Below are 24715 nucleotides of genomic sequence, written 5' to 3' on the forward strand. Positions count from 1 at the left end.
TTAGCATCACTCTGTTTTCAGCGCTGCCAAAGAGATCCTGCATTCAGGAACAGTTGCTTGCAGGCTACCTGAATTCAAGGGCAAAATCCTCCCTGCAGGCAAAGCTCCCAGTTGCCCCAGCAAGAGGCAGAGACACGTATTTGAAGGCAAAGCCTGGTCTTGAGAGTGTCATTGAGACAAACCACTTCCAGCCTGGAGAGGGTTCTGGCCCTGCAGCACCTTCCAAACAACCTGCAGCTGCACCGTGCGGCAGCGCCGACTCCTTCTCCTGCGCAGACGACGGAGCAAACGGCACGGGCAGCTCGGGAGGACGTCGCCAAGCCAGGGTAGGAAGGAAAAGGTTCCTGTCAAGTTTTCTTTACAGCCTATGTTCTCTAGCATTTGAAAGAACCGTTGCAATGCAAGTCATCTGGCATGCATACGAATGACAAACATGCTTCAGAGGCAATAAATTAGCAATTCCAAGGCTTTACTTCCCCTCATGGACTAATTGCCAGAGATTATAGTATATTATGAGAGAGCAATGATACTAATGCCTAAATATGCTTCAGTGATTATAGAGCTATCCTCAATAACCAAGCTGTTTAAATGTCAATGCAAGAAAGCTCTTTATTATGAGATTAAATATTATTTTGAAGCAATGCAATAGGAACTTCCCAGGCTTCATGCCCGCAATAATACTGTCTTGGAGCAATATATATTGGACAAACTATGCTTTTTAAAGAATGTGTACAGTACAGGGTCCTAAAATATTTTTGTGTTGCAAAATTGAACAATATTCCTGATAAGAAAGATGATCTTGGTATCTTTTTATTTTGCATTTGTTACTAACATGCTGTTGCCTTTATTTCTTCCTCCACTTCATATAAATACTTGTGTGTTGCCACTGTATAGAGGTGATAAATTCTTGTTAGTGTGAGTGGAGAATCAAACCCCAAAGCCCTTTTTTGTATATTTTCTACATCTCTAAGTACTAGCGTCTCACATAGATGCTTTCTATAGTCCTGCTCCTCACACCTAAATAAATCTGTTTATACACGGCATTGAGGGAATGCCTGGAAATCAGATGGAAGCTCCAGCTTCCAGGTTCAGCTGTTGACATGCAGCAGAGAACAAAAATTTCCTTAAGCCAAAACTCTAGTTCCCCAGTTCTGGAGATGGCAGGTGGTGATCACAAACTCAGGTGTGGTTTTAAAAGGGAGGGGGGATAAAAACAATAGAGGGTAAAACTCATTTTGGAGGCTGCACATTTCAGTTGGCTGCTAAATGCCAGTGGAATTTCTTAAAATATGGGGAGTGTCTTTAAATTTGAAGCCTGATTTCTAGTAAACTCAGTAATTATAACAAATAATTACTCTAATGGTATAGAAAATATATAGATAAGCCTGTGGGGACAGATCATGTAAAATTAAGGACACAAACTGCAGAAAAACAACTACTAATGAAGTTGTGGTGGAATGCTCTCTTGAAAAAATATTTTTCTTCAGGAAGTATTGTTTGTCAAACACAGCCTGCAGATCTCTTCCATGGTGTGCTCCTGATGTAAGGAGGTGCTTCATATATGGATGACCAGAGAATTTACTAGTACGAATTCCATCATGCCCAGCTCAAGCAGGACACCTGGATCCATGTCCTAATGCTTTCTGCTGCAACCTGGCAATCATTCATTCTGAATTTTTTGTTGTTTCGTCTTGGCTGATTTCTTCAGCCATTTGATATCTCATCTATAAAACATGATGCTTGTTTACCTCAGAATGTCTGAAGCTCTTTTTGATGCTCGGGTAAAAGACACCTGCCATATATGTTCAGAAAAGGCATAAATTGCTCTATCATTTGTAACAGTTTAAAAGATCTTTATCTATTAAAATCACAGTGTGACTGACAAGGAACCTGCTGAAAGGCCATGAGAATTATTTTTCTGCTCTTCCAGGCAGACAATAATCTGACATCTTTTTTGTTATGTCTTGACTTAAAATATATGATGGGAAACCATGTTTTTATCAAACTTAAAAACACCAATGTTAAATAAATAACCAGAAGTAATAAGTTGATGCTGCTCCAAGGAGAATTATGTGGACTCAGAATGGAGAAAAATTACCTGCATTTGGCCACTTTTATGCAAATATTATTTGAAATCAGACTAAAGTCACTTACCATATATCCTGGTGCACACGAACACTTCCCTGTGACGCTGTCGCAATCTGCCCCGTTGTGGCAGGGGCAGGTGAGCTGGCAGCCCTCGCCGTATGACCCTGGGGGACAGGATTCATTGCAGTAGAGTCCGGACCAGCCAGCCTTGCAGCTACACTCTCCAGACAATGGATGGCAGCTAATGGAGAGAGACAGACAGACATCAATGAGATGTGTCCATAACCAGCTGTAGAACATTTTACAGGCAATGCCAGCAGGAGGCACACTAAAACAAAGTAAACCTGGAAACTCTTGAGGATGGTGAACATCAGCCACCATATAACTTAGGAATGAACAGGGAATATGGTGCTAAATACCAGCCTGGCACATTGTTTCCAAACATCCGGAAACTGCCACAGCACTGGGAATTTTACACCTTTGAAGTTTATGCTTTTACGTTCTCAAATCAATGTGAATTGGGTTACCAAGAATAACCACAACATGATTAATCCGTATTGTTGTATGACATTTGTGTGTCATGTTACTTGGCTGTAATACAGTCAAAGATGTTCGGGGTGGGGAGAAATTCCAGCGGATGGAGGAATGCAATCAGGAGAGTCGTGAAGAGGAACTTGAGTCCTGTAGCACAATATTCTCTATTCTGTTCCAGTCTAGTCTTGTCTAGTCTATTCCAGTCTAGTCTAGTCTAGTCTAATTGTGTTTTAAAAGCGAGTGCCACCTTAGCAGAACTTTTCAACAGGGAGAGGTAGAAAGGCAAGTGCTTTAGAAGTGAAAAAGCTCCTTGGAAAAAGGCTTTTGCAGGGAATATTCAGCCATGGTGACCAGAACTGATCACTACCTGAAGCTTTGGGGTTTATTTGCAGCAGGAATCAACAGAAGCCCTGTGATTAAATTCCAGCTGTGCAGGGAAATGGGTCAAGTTCCTTTATGCTGCATAATGAGGCAAAAAAATTGAGACAGGTCCATAGACAGGTGCCACCAGTGCCTCACAGAAATGTTATCTTCCTTTATGATTATTTATTACTATAGTTTAATACTGCAGACATGAGTGAATGGGTTTCTTTACACCTATAAAATTAATATCGTATATGTTAATTTTCAAGGTAACCTCATAAAATGTAATTTCCAAGTATGTTTCTGGCAATTACTGGTAGGAGAGGTTAGTCACATACTGTTGTGACTAAGAATGACCAAATTTTGTGAGTGTCATATGTTTCATCATAAATACTGTTTTACTGACTAATTAAAACAATTCATCAGCTTAACAAACTGCCATCCATGAAATTCTTCTGATGAAGCAGTCCCTCAAATTATGGTTGTTCACAAAGCACCTCTTAACATTCAGATGAAAACAATAAAAGCTCATTTTTCCCCCTCTGCATCTATTAATCATTACCTAATAGGAGCAGAAAGCTGAACATTAAAGGAATAGTTTAAAGTGGATTTGTTGTTTCTCTATTTTCACTACTACTGCATGTATCATATGGTTCCGTGAGAACTGCATCTGTTGGCTAATTTAAATCTTTCAAAGGCAATATATGATCATAGCAGTTGAAATCAGTCTGTGACAATTCAATTGAAAATACTAAGTAAGAATTTCTACTCCAAGGTTGGCTCCTTTGTCAAAACAGGCAGCTTTTATGCATGGGATGCAAGCTATATATTAAGGACTAAAAGTCATCCTAACACGCACTAAAATAAGAAGCAGGAACCAAACAGTCTTTGCAGAAGAGCCCGCAGGAGACAGAGGGCTTGGACTCCAAAACAAGGTCCAGTAGAAGGTTGAGACCATATTCTGTCCCCTATAAAGCCCTTTTCCACTCTTTCGTGAGGCTACGAGTTAGCAAAAGTCCAATGCAGGTGTTTGGGTCCCTGCACCTATATAATCATCCCAATGAAGCAAGAACAATTTTGTTACCAGCCTGAGAAGATCAGAGTTTTGTTTTTCTCCTAGAACAAGCACTTGTAGTCTTCCAGTCCTTTGAAATACTTCAGAGTTAGGGTACACATAACAATAGTTCTGAGTAGGTAGCAACAACTGATGAAAAAGCTACAGCAGGGGGAGGATAATCTTCCCAAAGCTTTTAGCAAGGCAAACATTAGCACACGCCATAGTGTTATGGTAGAATAACAAGCAATGGACCTCAAATGTACACAGCTGGGTTTGAAATGAGGGCCCAGGCTGTGCCCAGCCAGGGAACACAGGAGACTTGTCTCATACAAAGAACACAATGCCCTAAATCACAAACACTTGTTTGACAATTAAGGTACCCTGATGCAGTGTTAACTTGAAGATGGCTGAGATTTAGATGCTTAATCAAAATTCAGAAGACAGCTGTTCTCTTCCCAATCCTCCCAGTGAATCGTGGCCATGTAACTTACTCTTTCTACATCCATCTTTCCCATCTGTAAAATGATGCCTTTCTAACTTTGGAAACCCTTTAAAGATCCGCAGCTGACATCACTAAACAGTACTAAGTTTTTATCTTTAATTTTTTTTATTATTAGCTTTTTCTGTTCTGGTGTGTATGAACTATTCCAGTAACTGAAGTCATCTGAGTTACACACTAAGTATATTGCAGCTCATGATGTGGAAATCGTATGTATATCCATGGGTGAGTTGAGAACACTTCTCTCTTATTTAGGTATTCCGTAAAAATCCATTCTGTTTAAACTATGTACCTAGACCTATAACTATAAATAGGAAACTCATCTATCATCCATCCAGCCAGCCATGCATCCAGTCTAGCCAGTGAACTAAATGCTGCAGTGAAGTTGGAAAGTTTGAGGCACTTAAAGGCAAAGGTGTTAAGTTGAAGAACAGGAAATTCAGCTAGCAATGTGAATTATTTGTATAATTCCTCCCTTCCTTTTCTGAATGCACCTTTCAAGGTCCTGAGTCCATGTAACATTTTGCCAGCATGGAGTGCAGCATGTGTAAGGTGCTTGTCCGTGCCACCAATAAACTGAAATTAAGAAACAGAAACAATTTCTCTCGAGAAGGATCCCTGGATGTCATCAGTGAGAGAATGTGAGGCCTCCAAAGGCTCGCAGAAGGCAAACCCACCAACATCTGCCTTCCAAGCACTCGCTGTGGGCAGGAAGGCAACCTTAGACTCCTGAAAGCATTTGGCTGTGTTACACATTAGTATTTTGCACTGATTCTTAACAACTTTTATTTCTTCAAATCTCTTGTGTAACAGGAATAGTGTAGAAAACCCCGAACGAATGCAGCCAAGCATTCCTCTGGCTCTAGGCCAGGCAGAGTGGAAACTGGAAGGTGTCGACAACCTTCATGCCTCACGCCGAAGTTCCGAAGCTACTGTACGCTCCCTGGCTTTTGAGCCACATTTACAGCAATAAATGATTTGTTATTTTTTAAAATTTACTAGCTGAGCTGAAAAACAAAAAGTCTTTTTGACCTTTAAATTTTTTAAGCATCTAATTTTGAGGAAATCTGAGGAAACTGGGTAATTTAACTTTCTTAAGGCAAATTGGGAAAAGAAATGCTTTAGACAGCACAGTCTGTTCCAAATTCTGAATTTGTTCACCACACATCTTTCAGCCAAAACAACTTTTTCCCAGTGAGTTTCCTGACTTTCTGTTTATACACTAGCACCCGTCCTCTCATCTTAATTAACAACAGCCCTACTCCTCTTTTAACAACATTTTCTGTCTTTTGGTGTCGCTACTACATTCAGTCTCCCTTACTAAAATGCCCTCTTGCTTTTAAAGAAATAGCCACAAGGAGACTGTAGGGCCACTTCTTCATTCCAGCACATCTTCTGAGCCAGCTTCATTCAAGCGCTTTATTGATTTAGGTCAAGCCAAAACTTCATGTAAGGTCCATGGGGTTTGGTCCTTCCAAATTTTTGAGTGTTGAGGCAATAATTAGAGCCTCTGGATCTTTATCCATTTCAGGTGATGTTGTCACAGTAGGAAAGTGTCATGGCTTAAGAGGTCACTGTGTCTTCCACCCCTCCTGATGTTGTCTGTGACCTGAGAAGGACACTGCTGTGTCCTACAGCTCCACACACTCACTCCACACCAGTACTCAAGAAGGGTGAGTTGCTGGGATTATTCCAGCTATTCATTTCCCTCTCTGCTTTTCAGAAGAGCAAGCCAGGGTTATGCCTTTCTGACTATTGCGGACTGTCTCAACATGGGCTTTTTGCATAGCGGAATTTTTTACAGGTGTATCCTTTCCTGTGGAAGGACAGTCCAAGTCACCAATGCATTCCAAATTACCTAATTCTGGGGTTGCTCAAAAGTCCTGTACAAAGTGCCTTTCACTGTGCTTTGATGCAGAAATTATTGGATGATGTTCTTCATCTGTTACCATGCAGGAGGTTAGACTAGATGATCACATTGGTCTCTTCAAACATTAAAATAGATCTATGAAAATAGAAAAACTGATTGTGTAGCTCTTAATGTTTCTCCATAACCTGCTCCTCAAAGTCCCCAGAACTTTCTGTTCCAGCCACCTCTCCAATAACTAGATCAAATGAATCAAAACCACTGACAGAAATAAGGAAGCTTCCCTCACCTTCTTTGAAGTGTTTATGTAATTATCCTACACACTTAGGTATCGCCACAAGTAGCCAGAAGTTTAAACTGCTTCAGGGGAAAATAGATGGCTGTCAGTAAATGAATCACGCTGCAAGACCACTGTTCCAGTAATGATAAAAATGTAGGGGAGGAATGGGAGGAGGTGGGTGGGAAAAGAAGGATGCTGTATGGGACTGGTTCAACAATCCTTAAGAATTGTGCAGAATATGGAGTGTCTCTGGAGAAGGTCATTTTCCATCAACTCGGACAGTCCTTCTTGGCTCAGAAACGGGCAGCACTCTGAGGAGCTCACCGGAGAGCAGAACGCTGAAATACCACAGATGAATGTAAGAACATTGACAGATTTACAGCTTGCTGATAGCTCTTTGTTCCATAACAACAGTGATAAGATGTAGGAAAAAGGGAGATTTTATCAATGGAGAGACTAGACTCATTTATTAAGGAAACAGAGATACCATCTGAGCAGAGGATGCTGCAAGGAAAGCTGACAGAGCAGTGATGGGAGGGAAGGCATCAAATGTACCTGTCAGACAGCAACCAGGCACAGGTCCAGTACACAGTGTGCAAGAATGACCACGTGCCTTGTCAGACAATTCGATCCTCCACATCTTGGAGCTCTTCTCAAATCTGGAACCTCATCTTTCTTCACAGCTGGATGGTGCTAGTCTGTTCTTCCAGGAAGGATCTCCTGGCAAACCCTGGGAGCATCTCCCACGCAGTTCTTTGAGTAACCCAGGATGAACTCTTGCACCCTCAAACCCACACTCTTCCCCACTTAAAATACTCTTAACAAATCAAGTGCTAAGCCGAGAAACAGCAGCCAAGCTCAGCTTTGCCTGTGTTCTGCAGTCCTTCCACTCTATTTCCACCTTTCTGGGAAAAAGGGCATGCAAACATGTTTCTGCAGGCTGACAGGGTGGTGAGGACACACTGTCAGATACCATCCCAAGAGCACATCCTCCCCCTCCAGTACACATGAACAACAGCTTCCACTGAGGAGCAGTTTACCTTGTATTTACCTCAGGTTTAAGTCATGCACGCTGACAAGTACTTGCACAGCAGTGTGACATGCAGGAATTTATACCTTAGCTCACCCTGCCGTAATTCTTGAGACATCTCCCATCCTCAGTACAACACAACATCCACCTTTTGTGTGTAGTGCTCAGCTCATGCCTTAGGGATGTTATTTTTTCCAGTGATTTCATGACACACAAAATGATCCAAAAAGATAGAAGCCTGTTATACAGAGCTACCTTGAATACTTTGGATCCTTTCTGTCAAGGCTGGCAGAGTTAGAGCTGTCTTTCTGTAGAGGACTCGTACCATCAGAATTACAAGGCTTTTAAATACTCCACTGTGAGCTCTGAATTCCAGTTAAGCAAAACCTCACCACTCCGAGTTGAACTTGAATTCACGAGAAAGTTCACCTGTTTATTTCCAAGACTGAGACAAACAGAGTCTATCTCAAGCCCACAAACAGATTTGCCTGAAGTATTTGTGTGTGTGTGAGGGTGCGTATGTACATGCACACAAATTAGGTGGTATCTCTTGCATACATAATCAAAGAGAGTGTTTATATTTTAGCAGGCTGCAAGGGAGGTTTGTCATCATCAGCAAGACAGTCAGGTCCCTACCTGTCTGGTTTAAAATTGAAGAATGTCCGTATCAAGGGCATATTTTCTTGGGCATCAATTATCCCCACCTCTCTCTTAGGTAACAAACATGAAAATAGGGAAGAGTCTTAAATTCTTCCTTTTTTTAGGGTTTATTCAAGGCTTCAACAGGAAGGTAAATTCAACCTGTCTCATGTTAGGTACTCAAGTCTGTTTGTGGCCCTAGGTCTTAGTAATGGGAACACCAAGAATCACATCCTCAATAAAGCAAAAGGGAATAAAACATTGAAACCTGACCTTTTAAGTGAGGCTTATTCCAATTTAGGTATACTTCCCTGATATTTATTTTCCTGAATATTTCACACTCACACATACTGAATGAAGAACAAAACCAGGCACACATGAGAGGCGATGTCTATAGTGACAATGTCAACTTCATTACAGTCCCATTGACTGACTTGGGGATATTGATTTCAGTCTATTTATACATCTGCCTCAAGTGTTTTCAACAAGGTAATTTGTCACAAGACATAAACTGAAGCAAACTAGGTTTCATTTTGAAAGTCCCCTTGCTGTCTATAGAGCTAACAAGACAACTCATGTCATAAAAAGAGCCAAAATTATGGATTTGAGTAAATATATCTGTATTTTCTAAACTTCAGTGGGTTATTATACACACATATGGGCATAATTTGATAGTTCTTATTCCTAGAAGACTGCAGTTACAAGATAAGGCCGTATGTCAGATTGTTTCAGATTTGGGTAGAACCATTCAAATAGTTAACAGATTCATGCTGAGTAGCTGGCTGTACTGAGATTTATGGTTCCAAACCTGAGGTCATTTAAATAAAAGATTGTAATCTAGAGGAGTAGTCTGTGTTCTTAATCAAAACTACAGAGAAAAAGGAGTAGGGGTAGTTAATTGAATTTTTTCCTAATGCTTTTTTTGACCAGTCGCTGCACTAGTATATATAATACGATGTACATACCTGAGAGTGTTGGTAATATTGCAGGGACATCTCTTGTTGCATTTGAGGCCATAAAACCCTTCTGGACACATTCTTTCTTGACAATAAATCCCCTTAAATCCAGGGTCACACAGGCATGCTCCATTCACATGATAACACTTTGCACCATTTTGGCAGTCACATCTCTGTGTGCACTGAAAGCCATATGTCCCGATAGGGCACTCTTCTTGACACCTGCAACGAAATATGTGAGACAGGATCCAATTAAATCCCATAGTCTAATCTGCTTATGACTTTTACACGGGAATGTTTTTGTTAATGAATTAAGTACAAAATCATTGCTCATTTATTTAAGTAATATACTGTGAACTGATGATATCATCAGAGTGATGTGATATCTTGGGCATGCAAATTACTGTTAACTGAAAGTCCATTAATCTCTGTTCAATCATATCTTGCAAAATTTGCATTAGTTAATATTACCTTAGTTAACAAAGTGCATTCTTGTTTCCTGGACCTTGACAATTCCATTCATCAAGCATAAGAAATTGATATGGAATAAGATACTTTATTAAAAAAAAACCCTCATCTGTTTGTTTACTCTTTATTACAGAAGGATTGTGCACCTTCTTTAAAAGTATATGGTCCTCTTAGTGTTAATGAGGATTAAAAGAAAATGTGGTCTATAAGCAATATCGAATAAGGTGTTCTCCAGCAACCAATACTTTTACTTTCCTACTACGTTGTCATTGCACCAGCTTCATACCAACTAGGAGCAAATATACTCCTTTGTCTTTTGTGTGTGTTCTGAGTAAATAAAGCTCGAATTTGCTTTTCATCTCTTACTCCACAGATGCTCAGTAGTATAAAATCTCAAGATAAAGCTCTTTCATGCTCCTTAGTGTAGTATCTTCTCCAAAATTGCCAACATTTTTAATATTTGATACACATAAAAATGGAACCTGCAAACACTACACACAGATTGATTTAAATTGCACCTTCTATGCACCGTTTAAAATATTTCCCTACTGGATACACTATAAAATCTGCCAAAAAGTCTGTTTCATTGTCCTACACATCCAGTTTAAGTGTTCATAATATTTCCCACTTTGAAAAGCTCAACTAAGGTCCTAAAGAAAGCAACTGATTCTGTGCTTGACATAATTCAGTGGTTTCAAAATTCTGCAATGAGTCAGTACTACAGTTTACATGATCCACCGTGAAATACAGATACGCCTTTTCAGTTAATAAAAAAAGAAAAGCCCAGAAAAGCCCAATTCCCTTATCGCATGGATGCCAGATATTGGAAATTGCCTATCAGCATTAATTTAATCCTGAGCATTGATTAAAGTGTATACTGTAAACTCAGTGGATAGAGGCAATTGTTAAATGTCTTTCCGCAGGTCATTTCACAGCTGGCAGGTGAGAGTTAATATAATGATCAGTAATAAAAGATTAATGTGTGATGCAAGCCAGGCAAAACTGCAATGAACACAGGCACTATATAAGAAGAGCATTACTTTTGCAGCTTCTGATGATCATGTTTTACTAAAAATAAATGCACAAAGCAAAAGACCTAGCTTGTGATTTAGTTGCAGCAAGTATCAACACGATTACTAGTTACACAATCCATGTTCAAGAGTTTATAGGAGATGAAAAGAGAGAAGAGCCTGTGACAAACAGGGAAGGAGCCCAGAGAACCCCCAGCTGGTGGCCCTGCAGCTCCAGGGGGTTCAGCTGCAGAGGAAATAACAGCAAAGAGTGGTAACATTAGGACTGAAACACTTAAATGAAATGTGATGAAGAAGATATTAAGATGCCTTATGTCTCCAGCGCTGGATACAGCTCTACTAGTTAGCAGGAGAGCTCTGTACTCAATGAGATGAATACTTAGTCAATAGTGCACTATATCATTCTATATTTATAGAAGATGAAGCATTACCTAGCAGGGAGAGAAGCATCTGGAAATGAAATATTGACGACCTAATCCATTTACATAATTAGCCTTTTACTACTAACAATTTAACCAACTTATTTATTTGGAGATCAAGCAGCTACTGCTAATGAATTTTATACAAAGAATACTAATAATGACTTCTCTGGAACAGAAGAATAATCACAGCAGGAATTAGCTTTCTACTTAAACATCTTTCCTTTGCAACATATCAATCTAATGTGTCCATAGCACCATTAACAAGCAGATACATTGTTCAATTAAATTACAAAATGAGCTGCTAAGCCCTAGTTATGTTTCTTGTTTAATTTACATTGCTTTCTGCCTATCTGGGGAGATTCGTATTATAATACCCACTGAACTTTAATATGTACTATAATTATTTGGGTTGGGATAGGATAATATGGCTGTCACCTGTAGAATTAATGGAAGCAATTTCACAAAATATCAAACACAAGACAGCCTCCTTAAAAGATGAACTTAGTACATACACCTACATTTTTTCCAGCCAAATTTTTTTCATGGAATAATGCTGTAAAGTGTTTTAGTCTTTTCTGTTTGTTTGTTTGTTTCCTTTGGAAACAGTGATCACATTTAGGTAGCACAGACAAATGTTAGAAGCCATTCAAAATACAACAACGTGGAGATTGCCATTCTGTTGATAAAAGATGCAGATACAAACACAACAGGAGAATGTCTGCTCATATTGTTATAACAAATGTGGTATTTATTCTGTTAAGATTCAATCTTTAGGTTTAATGGCAATATGGCAAACAAAGCTAAAACAGTATGTTCGCTTTTCTTCTCAGCCACTGAATTCTTAGACACCCCATTCTCAGCTTCTAACTGTGCTTCTGCTATTATTCTTTTCTAGTTTGCAAAACATACATTTACATGACATATCCAGTCATTTCAGCAGAGCACAAAGCTGCCTGGAGGTATTAATAGTTCTCGCCAAGTTCCTGGATATTTAGTGCAGTGTCACGTCTTGGAAAACACGTAGGGAACAAAGTGTGGCAATTACACTTACGTAGAACTTTATGACAATTTCATCTCCACAAATATTTATCTAGCTATTTGTTATTATCTTCTACACAAGACGATGAACTGTGGAATTCTACAGTACTTATTGAAGATTTTAAAAGATGATCATAGATAGTGTGTTTACATTTGTATTGATGTTATTCACAGTAGCTGTTATTATTAGGAAATTTTTTCCAGTGCCTTGTAAAATGTTAAAGAAAACACTGTTTTGTCGTGCAGCAGCACTCCACTGTTATACTTGCAATTGTACTGTAACACTGCAACATTTGCACGAGATCCAGAAAGTAAAATAGACTTTAAGCTAAAAAGGTGCTGCCTGATCTGTCCCATTGTCCACGCTGTATGAGCACGTAACTAAGGAACTAAGGAAAGCAATTTAGACTTTTAAAAGACCTTGTGCCTGCTCCTGCCCTCACTGAAATCAACAGGCAATCAACCATGAGCTGGCTGCGGTGAACAGCAAGGTAAGGGTGTGCACATCAGTTTGGAACGAACCATCAGAAAACACACTGTCCTCATGCGGGTGAGACACAACTGCAGCTGAACAGAATGGGCCTGAGGTTTCACCTGTTGAAGGCTGATTAAAGGCTGATGGATAAATGTGCTTTAACTTTCTCAGAACCCATTTGAAAGGCTGACATTTCTGAGCTAATATAGTATTTCTCTGCTTCTAGAAAAGCTTTCTGAACTGCCCGTTTATTTAACTTTCTCCTGTTGTAATTCAACCTTCTGCACACTCGCATTTCTGCTCTTCCGCCTCTCCCTTCAGTGCCAGGTTTTTACTTCCCTGCCCAGGAGAGGGCAAGTGAGCCATTGCTAAAGGTTTTGCTTGTGTGCAGACCTTCCCTTGGATTCTTTTCCACCTCTTCCTGCTGATCACACTTCATTTTCTTCCTGTCTCTGTCTTTCCAAGCCACTTCTCTCTTTGTAGTCCAAATCTCTCCTATTTTTCTCCACATATAGATCTAAAGAGCCCACACTCCCTTTGCTCAAGGACAGTTCTTGTGAACGTCTGTGAGATCTGCCCTGTAGTGGCTCCTCTGCTCAGCCTCTCCTCGACTCACCTTAGAATGACAGAGTCACAGGATAGTTTGGGTTTGAGGGACCTTCCCAGCTCCCCCAGTGCCACCCCTGCCATGAGCAGGGACATCTTCACCAGCTCAGGTTGCTCAGAGCCCCGTCCAGCCTGGCCTGGGATGTCTCCAGGGATGGGGCATCCACCGCCTCTCTGGGCAACTTGCGCCAGGCTCTCACCACCCTCAGGGTAAAAATGTCTTCCCCATGTCTGGCCTGGATCTCCTCCTCTAGTTTAAAACCATCACCCCTTGTCCTATCACAACAGGCCCTACTGAAAAGTCTGTCCCCACCTTTCTTATTGTCCCCTTTTAAATATAGAAAGGGCACAAGGTGTCTCCAGAATTTCTCTTCTCCAGGCTGAACACCCCAACTCTCTCAGCCTGTCCTCCCATCAGAACTGTTCTAGCCACTTCTCCAGCCCCTTTCTAAGGACGATCAGCAGCAAATCCCTCCGCTTTTGACAGCAGGCAGAACTAGGTCTTCTGCTTTCTACTTGCCACCTCCTTTTCTCATCTCCAGTGGTCCTTTCTCTACTTTTATTGCTGGAGTGGGTAAGTGTTGCTGTTCGGCAACTCCACTACTGTCCTCTGCCTGTGCCAAATGCCTGTAGCAGCACCAGCTCTTCTGCCACACGTCCTCACTCGCGGTGGAGCAGGGACACTGGCTGAGCTGCAGGCTGCTGGCTGGAGCTCCTGACGGCTGTAATGGTGTTGATTCAGCAGCAGCCAGAAACCAGTCTGGCTGTGCAACAACCAAATGAGGAGACCCAGATAAAAAAGGGCCTCTGTCAGCCTTCCTGAGCATGGCCAGGGCTGGGGACTGGAGTTTGGCACCAATATTAGCGTCCAGGCTGCAGAGCTGCTTCCTTTAGTGAAGTTGTCCCCAAAAGGAGAGAAAGAGAAAGCTTTGGTTAGGAACAGTAATTACATGGTGCCCTATGGCTGAAATCACTGCCTTCAGATGGAGAACAGAGACACACACTGATGTCTTCTTCACTAAATTAATTTGAAATAAATAGTATTTCCATCATCTTCATGACATAATATCCAGAGCCCACACCAATTATTGCTGTCGATAGAATGGAAACAAGGAATTTCCACATTTAATCATAGAATCATTTTGGTTGGAAAAGGCCTTTAAGATCATTGAGTCCAACCATTAACCCACCCCTGGCACTACCCCATGTCCCTGAGAACCTCATCTCCATGTCTGTTCAACCCCTCCAGGGATGGTGACTCCACCACTGCCCTGGGCAGCCTGTTCCAATGCCCGACAGCCCTTTCTGTGTAGAAGTTTTTCCTAATATCCAATCTAACCTTCCCTGGAAAGAACACAGCCTTCTGAACCCCAGCACATGCTGCAGGCTGGGCTGTGTGTGTGCTATGAAGACTTGTTGATTGTACAACGAAGCAAGAAATGCGAAATTCCAATGAGCTTTACCGTGTAAAGGTATAATTGTAGCACACATCACTACACTGATCCCAGCTTGTTCCAGATAATAAAGAAGGGAAGACACAGGAGAAATGGCTTTAGCCCAGCAGATACAATGAGCTGTGCCCAGGGTGTCTGGAATCCCTGGTGACACTGTTCATCCCCAGCACAAACCGTTCCCCCCCCAGTGTCAGCCCTGCTGGCAGGATTGGTTGGAGGGCTAAACCAACATGTGTTACAATCTCACCTTCATTTTGCTGTGCAGTCGTTTTGCTAAATCCATGACACCTTTGTAAAACAATATTATCATATTTTCTGATTGATTTATGGGTGGAGTCTCTCTTTTATAAATTTTGAGGATTTATCACCTTTTGTTGGTGTCTGAGATGGATCAGTGCTGCAGCAGCACAGAGGGACTGAAGGAAACATTAAATTGCTGCATTGCTTACTCTTGAGGATATTAATTTGTATAAATATAGTTCATTTACATATCTTGTAAACATGTAATGCTCTCTATTAAATTTATCACTGTAAATATCTAAATTAAATTTAATCCATTAAATTTTAAAAGTTATATTAAAAAAAACCTGTAAATGGAGAGCACTGCCGATAAAAAGTAATGACATTGCCACATTTATAATGCCTGAACTGCTTCAGAAGGATGAACCTAATTGAAGCAATAGAAACACAACACCATTTTTCAGAGAGTAAGATTGTCCTAGAAGGGCTAAAAATATTGCCAATCCATGGTTAAAACCAAAAGCTTTGTGGTTTTGATTTTTACCTGTCTCCTATGTAGCCAGCTGTACAGATGCATTTTCCTGTCACGGGATCACAGTGCCCTCCGTTGTGGCATGGACAGTCCTGGCTGCAGTTAATTCCAAATGTTCCAGGAGGACACGGCTGCGCACACACCAGCCCCTGGTAAGGTCACAGAGAGAGCAATATCTCAGTCAACATTCATAATGCAATAAATTTCTATATGCAGCTTGGATATTTATCATCCTTCTTGTGAAAACTAGATCTAAGTATAGCAGCAATATTTCTTCTGTTTAAGATGGGCCAAACACAGTCTCAAAATTCTGCTACCAGAGTAAGTGCCTGTGTACCCCACTCCAGAAGGGATTTTTCTCACCACTGTACAGTCGCTGCTAATTATTTTCTTTGGATCTCTCCTGTAAACTGCAGCTGGTGTGTCAGAAAATGCAATGGAGAATCTGCCTAATCCCTGAACACTGGCTGGATGCATCATCCAACATCCTCCCAGCTTCTTATCCCCAGCCTTGGAGATACATCTCAGCCCTCTTCTCTGCTGCCGCTTTACTTCAGTCCACCCCAAATCCTCATTGCAAATTCCCTTTTAGTCCACTCCTTCATCTGGCCCAAATCTCCATGTCTGAGGTGTTTCCTCCTTCCCCTCGCTGCTTAACCACCCCTGAAAGTGAAGAAAAGCCAGGCTGTTCATCAGGAAAATTGCTGGGCAAGCCTTGCTGACCATGGGTTGTGTCTTTGGAGAATTTATCTGCCATACTCAGGTGGTTTTGCCCCACGTATCACATAAGGTCCCCTGCCAAGCATTGCGGCCTTACAAGGATTTCCCTAGACTTCCTTAGAATTGCTATGAATTCTTTTTTTTTTTTTAATGTGAGCAAACATAAAATCTGTGCCTGGCATCCAGCTGAGTAACTTGAGCCAAAACAAGTCTGGCAGTGCTGGGATCTGAAGACAGGGTCCTAGAATGGAAAAGGTTTGGCAAACTGCAGCAAGTGGTGCTGCTGCCAGAGCCGCACAGCGTTTGATAGAAACGGTGGGCTTTGTCCCTGTTATTATTTTTAAAAAGTCTCTCAAAGGCTTATTTCCCTAACCCAGCCCCAGGGGCTCCAAGTTTTGAACAAGGCGCATATTAGACACAATTTATACAAAACATAAACCAGGAATGTAATGGCTGTTTGACTCCATGGGGTTCTCGCTCAACAGTTGGGGAAGCTTAGCAATATCAACAACCCCAAAGTGAAGAGGCTGCTCTTCAATTTAATCATAAAATAGATATTTCAAGCCTTTCCCAACCAGTGATAGGTGGTTCCTTGGCTGTAAAATAGACAGGTTGGCCTCAGTTCAAGAACTTTCAGATTACAGCGTTAAAAAACTGGTGTCTCTGGACTTGAGTAGTACACAACACTATATATCTGAAAATGTAAGTATCCATTTATCTAGATAATAAATACTTTCTCTCTTCACATTTCACAAAGAACAGGATTTCTATCAACAAATGATGAGAAAGCAATACTCTGTGATGCATCCCCCTGGAGTCAAGAGAATCTTTAGACGTACTTCTTGCATTAATGTGTACTAAGGGAATCCAAAACATCCCTCTCTGGAGGATCAAATGTCAGACCAACGTTTCCTGCTGCTTATACATCTAATCAGTAAAGTTCACCCCATCAGCACCCTTTTTAAGGTCCTGAGCTCATCAGCTTCTGCTTTTGACATTGTTTGATGCATTATTACTGTTTTGTAGTATAGAACTTCTATTTTCCTGCTCCATTTTCTCACACACCCCTATGTTTAAAATCCACAACAGAAAGAAAAATAGACAAAAATACAAATTATAGTTGCTTCATAAAGCCCAGAGGCAATGAGAAAAAGCGATTAGCAGAACGTGTTGTATTGACATGGCACTATGATGCCTGGAGAACGGGATCTGGGACCAAACAGGGTGTGTTGTCAGTGACGAATGTTCTGTCACCTGAGGAAAGATTGCTGAAGATCTAGTCCTTCACAAGTGTTTCTGAGAAGCATTGTAAGTGCTAAATTTAACTTTTCTCCCTACTTCCTAAGAGTGCTTGGAGAATTTAGTACTGCAAATGAGAAAGACGTATAGAATTAAACCTGTAAATTGTTAATGAGGCCCTAAAGCAGCCACCCACAAACACACAGAGTGGAAAAAGTCCAACATCGTGGTGTGCTGGAAGCCACGTTTTCTTGACTAGTTCAATGGTATCTGCTGTTAGCCATCATCCTCTTGGAGAAAAACCCACAGGACAGTAAAATCTCACAGGATTCAGTTTGTATAACTTGTTGTGCTTCTGGGAGAGTCTGCACTGTGTGGGAGGAAAGAAATATTACAAGTAATAAAAGAACCAGGCTTTGAAGATGGCAGATCCAAGGAAGAACCCAGGAACCTGAGAATTTCCTCCTATTCAACTTACTGCCTCCCCTTTCATATTCCATGGGCAACCAAGCCCCGAGGGAGCTGAGCTGCTGTTAAGAAACCTACTCTAGGAAAGGATAAAAGTCTCAGCTCCTCCAGCAGCAACAAAATGCAGGTGGATTTGCACTTGTATAAATCCAGGGAGAATTCTCTCCTTCCAGCATGATGGTATATTCAATACCAACGTGCAGGTTCAAGTCTCAAAATCAGCAAGTAAAATTCCTGATGTCAGAGAAAGACTATCCATGGTGTGAAATAAAACAAATGCTGTCTAGCAATCTCATCTTGCTTGCTTGTTTACAGCCCACTCATGTCTCACTTCCCAAACCATTCCAGCCACCAAGAGTTAAAAATATAGCATGAAAAAACATGAGATTTCTCTCTCTGTGTACTGAATTACCATCTTTTCATTAAAACCCTGGAGAGACCCTTTATGCTTAAAATCTCAACATTTACAAGCTGAGTGCTTTTACTTATAATTTCAGTTTCTTTCCCCGGCATACTTGATGTCATTCTTCAATTTTAAGTTATGCTTGTTTCAAACATCAATTGTTAACTCTAGGGTTTCTCTGGGGACTGAACAGTCAACAACACAGTTTTCAGGAAGATCTCTCTGGGCCACTAAAAATGAAGAGAAGAAACTCCAGGCTGTATGGACCAGGGCAGAATTGGGCCTGAAGACACAACCACAGATGCTGCGCAGCCCCAGTGCTGCGGTTCTTCTCTAAGGTCTACACTGCCTCCTAAAAGACTCCTAAAAACTTCCTGCTCTATTCTGATATTCTTCTGTCAGTAATTTTTTAACTGTGCAAAAAGAGATAACTCCTAATAAAATACAGGTAAGAAAGAGTACAGCAAAACAACTCAGATCCTCAGAAATATTGGCATGTAGAAGATAAGAGGAGGTGAAAAAAATAGCCTGAAAGCAATATTTTTGTTAATCACTTTATCGATCACTTCTTAGGGGTAGTGCCAGAATGGATTCACAGGACCTCAAAAATATTTGAATTGCTTCCTTTATGCTTTAGCTCCAGTACCCTTTCGGAAAGAACCTTTTCTTTGTCTCCACTGAATGCCAGCTGAGGGTAAGGTGCCATATGCTTACTTAAGTTTCTGAAAAAATTTGCCTGTCTTGTCATTTGAAATGGAATAACATCAGCAGCACCTTTGCCATGACCAGCCAAGTTAGGGAGACTCTTCTTCTCCAGTCAGAGAGAGACTTTCCATACATGTCTGCCACCAAAAACATGGGGAAAATTATGTTCTTCTCCCATGTTACTGCCTGACAACCACCAGAATCTCATGGTTGGGACTTTTTAACTAAAAGCAGCTGTGTGATCAAATGGAGGCAGCATTTGCTGTACTAACCTAAAGGAACATAAACATCTCTCTCAGCCTTTATACGTTTCAACAAGTACAAGGTCCACATCAGAAGCCACAGTTGTGTGATAATCTTCAGGGCCTTCCACTTATCAAAATAAAAAGTCACAGTCCTTGCATATGTTAAAATCCTGCAATATTGCCAAGAGACTAATTGTCAGATACAGGAAAAATGCCAGGAAATTTAGTACAGAGAAATGCTATGCAGGCCTGTGAGACTTGGCAAACCCCAAGAGAGTTAATTATTACATTATTGATAAAGTTGAGGACTTTTAAAATGTTTGGCCTTGCTTTCTTGACACGAAGGATTAAAGGTTAGGGCAATTTGCTCTCTCCAGTGCAATCCCTGATGCAAGCAAATCTCTTGCAATCAATGGGAATTATGCTTGAGTAAGGACAAGACACTGAACTGGTCTCTCTGTCTTTTGTATAGAATCGTAGAATCATTCCGGCTGAAAGAAACACTCAGTATCATCAAGTCCAACCATAACCTAGGTCTAGCACTAAACCATTTCCCTGAGAACCTCGTCTAAATGCCTTTTAAACCCCTCCAGCGATGGTGACTCTGCCACTGCCCTGGGCGGCCTGTTCCAATGCCCAACAGCCCTTCCTGTGAAGAAATTTTTCTCTAATATCCAATCTAAGCCTCCCACTGGCTCAACTTGAGGCCGTTTCCTCTCATCCTATCGCTTGTTACTTGGGAGAAGGGACCAACACCTTCCATGCTCCAACCTCCTTTCAGATACCCTGTTTCCCCCAAAATAAGATCTACCCCGAAAATAAGCCCTAGCATGGTTTTTCAGGATTTTTGCGGATGCTTGAAATATAAGCCCTACTCCAAAAATAAGCCCTAGTTACCTTTCACTTAAAAAAAAAAAGTCAATTTAAATAGCATCCAGGCAGCTATACATGTAAAAAAGTAATAAGTTTTGGAGCAAAAATTGATATAAGACCTTGTCTTATTTTCGGGGAAACAGGGTAGGTGTAGACAGTGAGAAGGTCTCCCCTCAGCCTCCTGTGTTAATGACTGCCTAAACCACTGAACTCCGCTGGCTTCTCCCTCTCCTGAAGGAGGAACAGGACAGAGCTTCTCATAACACTGAGCTGAGCTTTGAGCTTTCTGTCCCATTTGAGGGCCGTGTCTAAGGGTGCAAGGAATATTCCAAGGTACTGCAATTCAGAGACAATTTTTCTTGTCTCTTCTCCCACCCAGAAGAGCGACGAGCAGTCACTGCCCGGTGTACTGCTGCTCGTTTAACTCGATGATGGGAAAGTCACAGACTGGTGGCCAAGTGCTGTGCACACAAAAACCAAAGTGGCTCCACTTTCAGAACTGTTAGAGCCTCGTGACAAGAAATCACATCACAAACACACAGGGAAGGCGCCTGCTGAGACACCAAACAATTAACTTCCTATTCTAACCTCTAAATGAGGGATGAGCGTGAACAAAGTACGCACCATCCATCCAGCAGGACAGGAGCACTCTCCGGTGATGTGGTGGCAAACTCCGCCGTTCTGGCAAGGGCAGCGCAATTCACACTGAGCTCCGTGGCTGCCGGGGGGACAACGCTCTTCACAGCTTTGTGGAGAGAGAAGAAACAAAAACCAAAGAGATGAGTTAGAAGAATTTACATGAAACAGTAAATGAAGAAAATCCACAACACAAGTCATCATGGGAGTCCTTATGCAAATTATGAAACCTCAATAAGCCTCAGCTGGCATTACCAATTAGCCAAGATTTCTTTGCTTTCTGCTAGGCTTATTTATGTGCCATGGGTCCAGCCCTTTTAGGCTGATGCGTGTGTGTAATCTTGATGCACACACCAAATTTCACCCATCTCAGACAGAACAAGTCATATCCACTAAAGAGCCCAGAAAAGTAAGAGTTGCAGGATGAAGGCCTCGATATGAATTACGTGACATGGCCATAAAAGAAGCTACAAATAGGATAAAACGATGGGATTAAAATGCTCAAGATTTCTCCAGTCTCTACTAAATGTTAACAATTGCATATATAATGGACTGGCAAGAACTCGGCATCATCTAAAGGCTATTTAAGCTCGTTGGGTGTCTCTCTGCATTTCTGGGGGGCCAATGCAAGGCTAGTCCCTGCAAAAACCGGTGTCTCCTACATGGTGCTTTCCAGCATTGCTTCTTTCTCTAACCCCAGGTTCTGAAACTACAGCAAATTCTTGCCCTGAGTATCCTCTGATGAGGATGTTCATAAAACCTATCAGGGGCTGGCCCTGCAAGTACTTACTTCTGAGAACTGACATGCTAATGGCAACAGGACCTAACAGTGAGCAGAGTCTATAGCAGTGAGTACGTCCAGGACTGAGGTCACAAGTCTGTGAGGAAATCAGGTATTAAATAAAATATTAAAAAGGCATATCACTTATTCATGAGGGTTAATATTGTCTTTCTTTTGTACTTTCCCCTTCATGCAGGTCAACAAATAACATTAGACTGCAAAAGTATTAAGTCACCTATAATAGATCTCCAACCAAATGCAGTGACTAAATTCTCTTTCCTCTTAAATAATTTTGAAAAACATAATTACTTCTGAAACTACTGGAAGATCTCTAATGAGAACTGATGTTACACTGGGGGCAATTTTAAACAGGGAGCTACTGCTTGCTGTCCTAAAATTAATATGCAGATTTTGTGAATCCTACCGGTAAACTTTCAGGTTGGTGGATGGGGATTTAGTTACATGATTCTCGTTAAAGTTAATGGGAGTCACACTGCTAAATCCCTGCTCACTACGCTAAAAATTTACCCCCTAGATAGTAAGCTGATATAGTTAACAGTAATGCTTCCTCAGTTAGACTGAAAGTCAAATAAATTGGGGATGGTAAGTCCCATTCGATACCGCACTGGACTGCTAATGAGTTGAATGTCCAATTGGTTATAAAAACTCAACTGTAATTTGGATTGTATTCACATACTGAAATTATGAACAGGTACAGTTGTTGAACAAACTGGAAAATATAATGGATTTTTAAGTTCAATTTAGCACTAAATTTTATTTATTATGCAGACAGGTATAATTAGCAGTAAAAGAGATTTCCTTTATTTAGTCTCTCTGAAATTGTGTTATGTGATTTCTACAAAGGAAGGTGTATAATAATACAGAGATAGAGCTTTAGCAGGTGGGTTGGACTAGGTGATCTCCAGAGGTCCCTTCCAACCCCAAACACACTCTGACTCTATGAAATTTTGCCAATTACTCATTACATGAAAAGCAGTCCAAGCAAGGCTGTGAAACGATGCAGAGTAAAATACACCTATCCATGAACTTACAATACCCCCGTGTATCCGGGAGCACAGTGACATTCTCCCGTTCTGTGGTCGCAGGTGGCTCCGTTGTGACACTGGCACTGGAACTGGCAGCCCTTGCCGTAGCTCCCGGGGTCGCACAGCTCTTCGCAGCGCCAGCCACGGTACCCGTCGGCGCAGACGCAGGCGCCCGTGATGGGGTTGCAGAGAGCTTCGTTCTGACACTGGCAGCGGTTGCTGCAGTGAGGTCCCCAGTGATCGCTGTCGCAACCTGGGGAAAAAACACACAGTCCTTTACTAAGACAATTAGGAAAGTGCATCGCAAGCAGCTCGTCTCAGCCCCCCCCTGCTCGGGTTCCAAGCAGCAGAGGCACCGTTAATGCAGGAACTTGCTAAAGGGTCTTCAAACTACTCCCCTGATCCACCAATGTACTTTAGCATGCAAGGAGATAACAGCACTGGTTATGCACCTGAATTTGGGGACTTGTTTAACACCCTTATTGGATCAGGACTTAAATCTTTTAATATCCTGTTTCTTAGTGCTCTTAGATAGCTGGAAGGAATGAATTTATAGTGGAATTAGATGCAGAGGATCATGTCCTGACTGCAGCGTCATTAACAGCTGGTAGTACTGCCAAGGAAATCCCGTTGATGTAATGTCATCAAATATTGTTTCTTCGCACTGTTCCCATAAGATAATAAATACAATAATCTAAAGAAGGCTTTCTCTTTTGGTGTTGTTTTTTGGTTTGGTTTGGTGGTGTTTTGGTTTTATTTGCTGGAATAAAGAGATGGTAGAGAAGAAAATATTCTTTGTTCTCAGCTTGTTTCAATTATACCAAAAACAACTCTTCTGCCAGTGTAAAAATGCACTGCCATGTAGGAAACAAGTGTGTAATCCCAGCAACAGGGCTGTCATGACAAACTCTTCTATTTGCAAACATGCAAACTAATCCCCAGGTGACACTGGCTGCTTCTCAGGCCTGGATCTCTGATTCCAGACTTAGCAAGGCAAACGTAAAGCCCACTTATGCCTGAAGCTCATCCTAGAACTTTCATAGCCCTCCTCTTCTACAGCACATGGCTATAAACCCAAACCAGACAAGTACACACATCAGTTAGTTTTGGCAATCTTTTAGCCCTCCTTGAGAAGCAGGATACCCATTGGTCAGTCTGAGGATATTCAGCAGAGAGACTTCACTCAACTTGCACCACTGATTTCCAATTTACAAACTCGTGTTTCTTGAGCAACAGTGTAAAAGGCCAAAATAAACCCTTGAGAAGACAATTTCAAGGTCTTCAAAGGGATCTCCAGGGTTTTACAGGCTGCTTGTGCAGAGGGATGGTTTCACGTCCTGCAGAATGCAGAGCGTGCAACATATCCCTGCGCATGATCCTGCTTGTGTCTCACACAAGATATTTTATCGCTTTGCCTAATTTTTCCCACAGCTGTAAACAGGGATGATAGTTCCTCACTAACACTCCTGGGAGCCGAGCAAACAAAATCTTACTCTTCATAAGACTTAAATTATTACTGAGAATCTGTGCAAAGAGATGATGTGTCTTTATTTCCCACAGACGCTCACTAGGACTCTGTGATTCATCTGGAGCCGACGGAGTTTCCCAGCAATTCCCATTCCAGAAACACTGATTTGTTTTCTGCAGAACCTGAACACCCAAAAAGGGTAGAAATGTGAACCTCACAAGCAAAATGCTGACGTAAAGAGCAGAAATTCCTTTAATTGCTTGTAAAATCATAAAAACCTCAAATCTGGGTAATAAAAGAAACCTGCACTGACCAGAAAACCAGCTGGCAGTTAGACAGATTTTTCCAAAGGCTTCTAAGTACAAGGCATCAGTAAGCACACATTGCAACATTCAGTATGTTTAGCCCAAAGTAGCTAGCCAAAATGTCTTAATTATATATGAAATAAAACAGCTTGGCATAGCAGAGAGCTACTAAGAATGTGAATTTCATGGGGATTTATTAGGGAGAGGACATAAAAATGAGGATTAAAGTACATCTGAATGCTCATGG

General features: G+C 41.3%; 1 protein-coding gene and 1 long non-coding RNA gene across 15 annotated transcripts in view; one reads left to right on the forward strand and one right to left on the reverse strand.

Annotated features, from left to right (window-relative positions):
* MEGF11 (multiple EGF like domains 11) overlaps positions 1–24715 on the reverse strand; it is a 277366-nt gene that overhangs the window by 72492 nt on the left and 180159 nt on the right. For all 14 annotated transcript variants that reach the window (XR_010475229.1, XM_065075966.1, XM_065075957.1 and 11 more), the window contains 5 exons: positions 22702–22948; positions 20857–20977; positions 15592–15728; positions 9323–9535; positions 2155–2329 (listed from right to left, as the gene is read on the reverse strand). Coding sequence is in view for 13 of the 14 variants with exons in the window: in XM_065075966.1 (XP_064932038.1) it covers positions 2155–2329; positions 9323–9535; positions 15592–15728; positions 20857–20977; positions 22702–22948 (893 nt within the window). In the remaining variant the exon portion in view is untranslated. The remainder of the gene's footprint in view (positions 1–2154; positions 2330–9322; positions 9536–15591; positions 15729–20856; positions 20978–22701; positions 22949–24715) is intronic.
* LOC135580496 (uncharacterized) lies at positions 27–22881 on the forward strand. The gene is made up of 3 exons (XR_010475234.1): positions 27–326; positions 15607–15731; positions 22756–22881. It is a non-coding gene; the product is annotated as an uncharacterized LOC135580496 (long non-coding RNA).

Source organism: Columba livia, chromosome 11 (assembly GCF_036013475.1).
Source record: "Columba livia isolate bColLiv1 breed racing homer chromosome 11, bColLiv1.pat.W.v2, whole genome shotgun sequence".
NCBI classification, from domain to species: Eukaryota; Metazoa; Chordata; class Aves; order Columbiformes; family Columbidae; genus Columba; species Columba livia.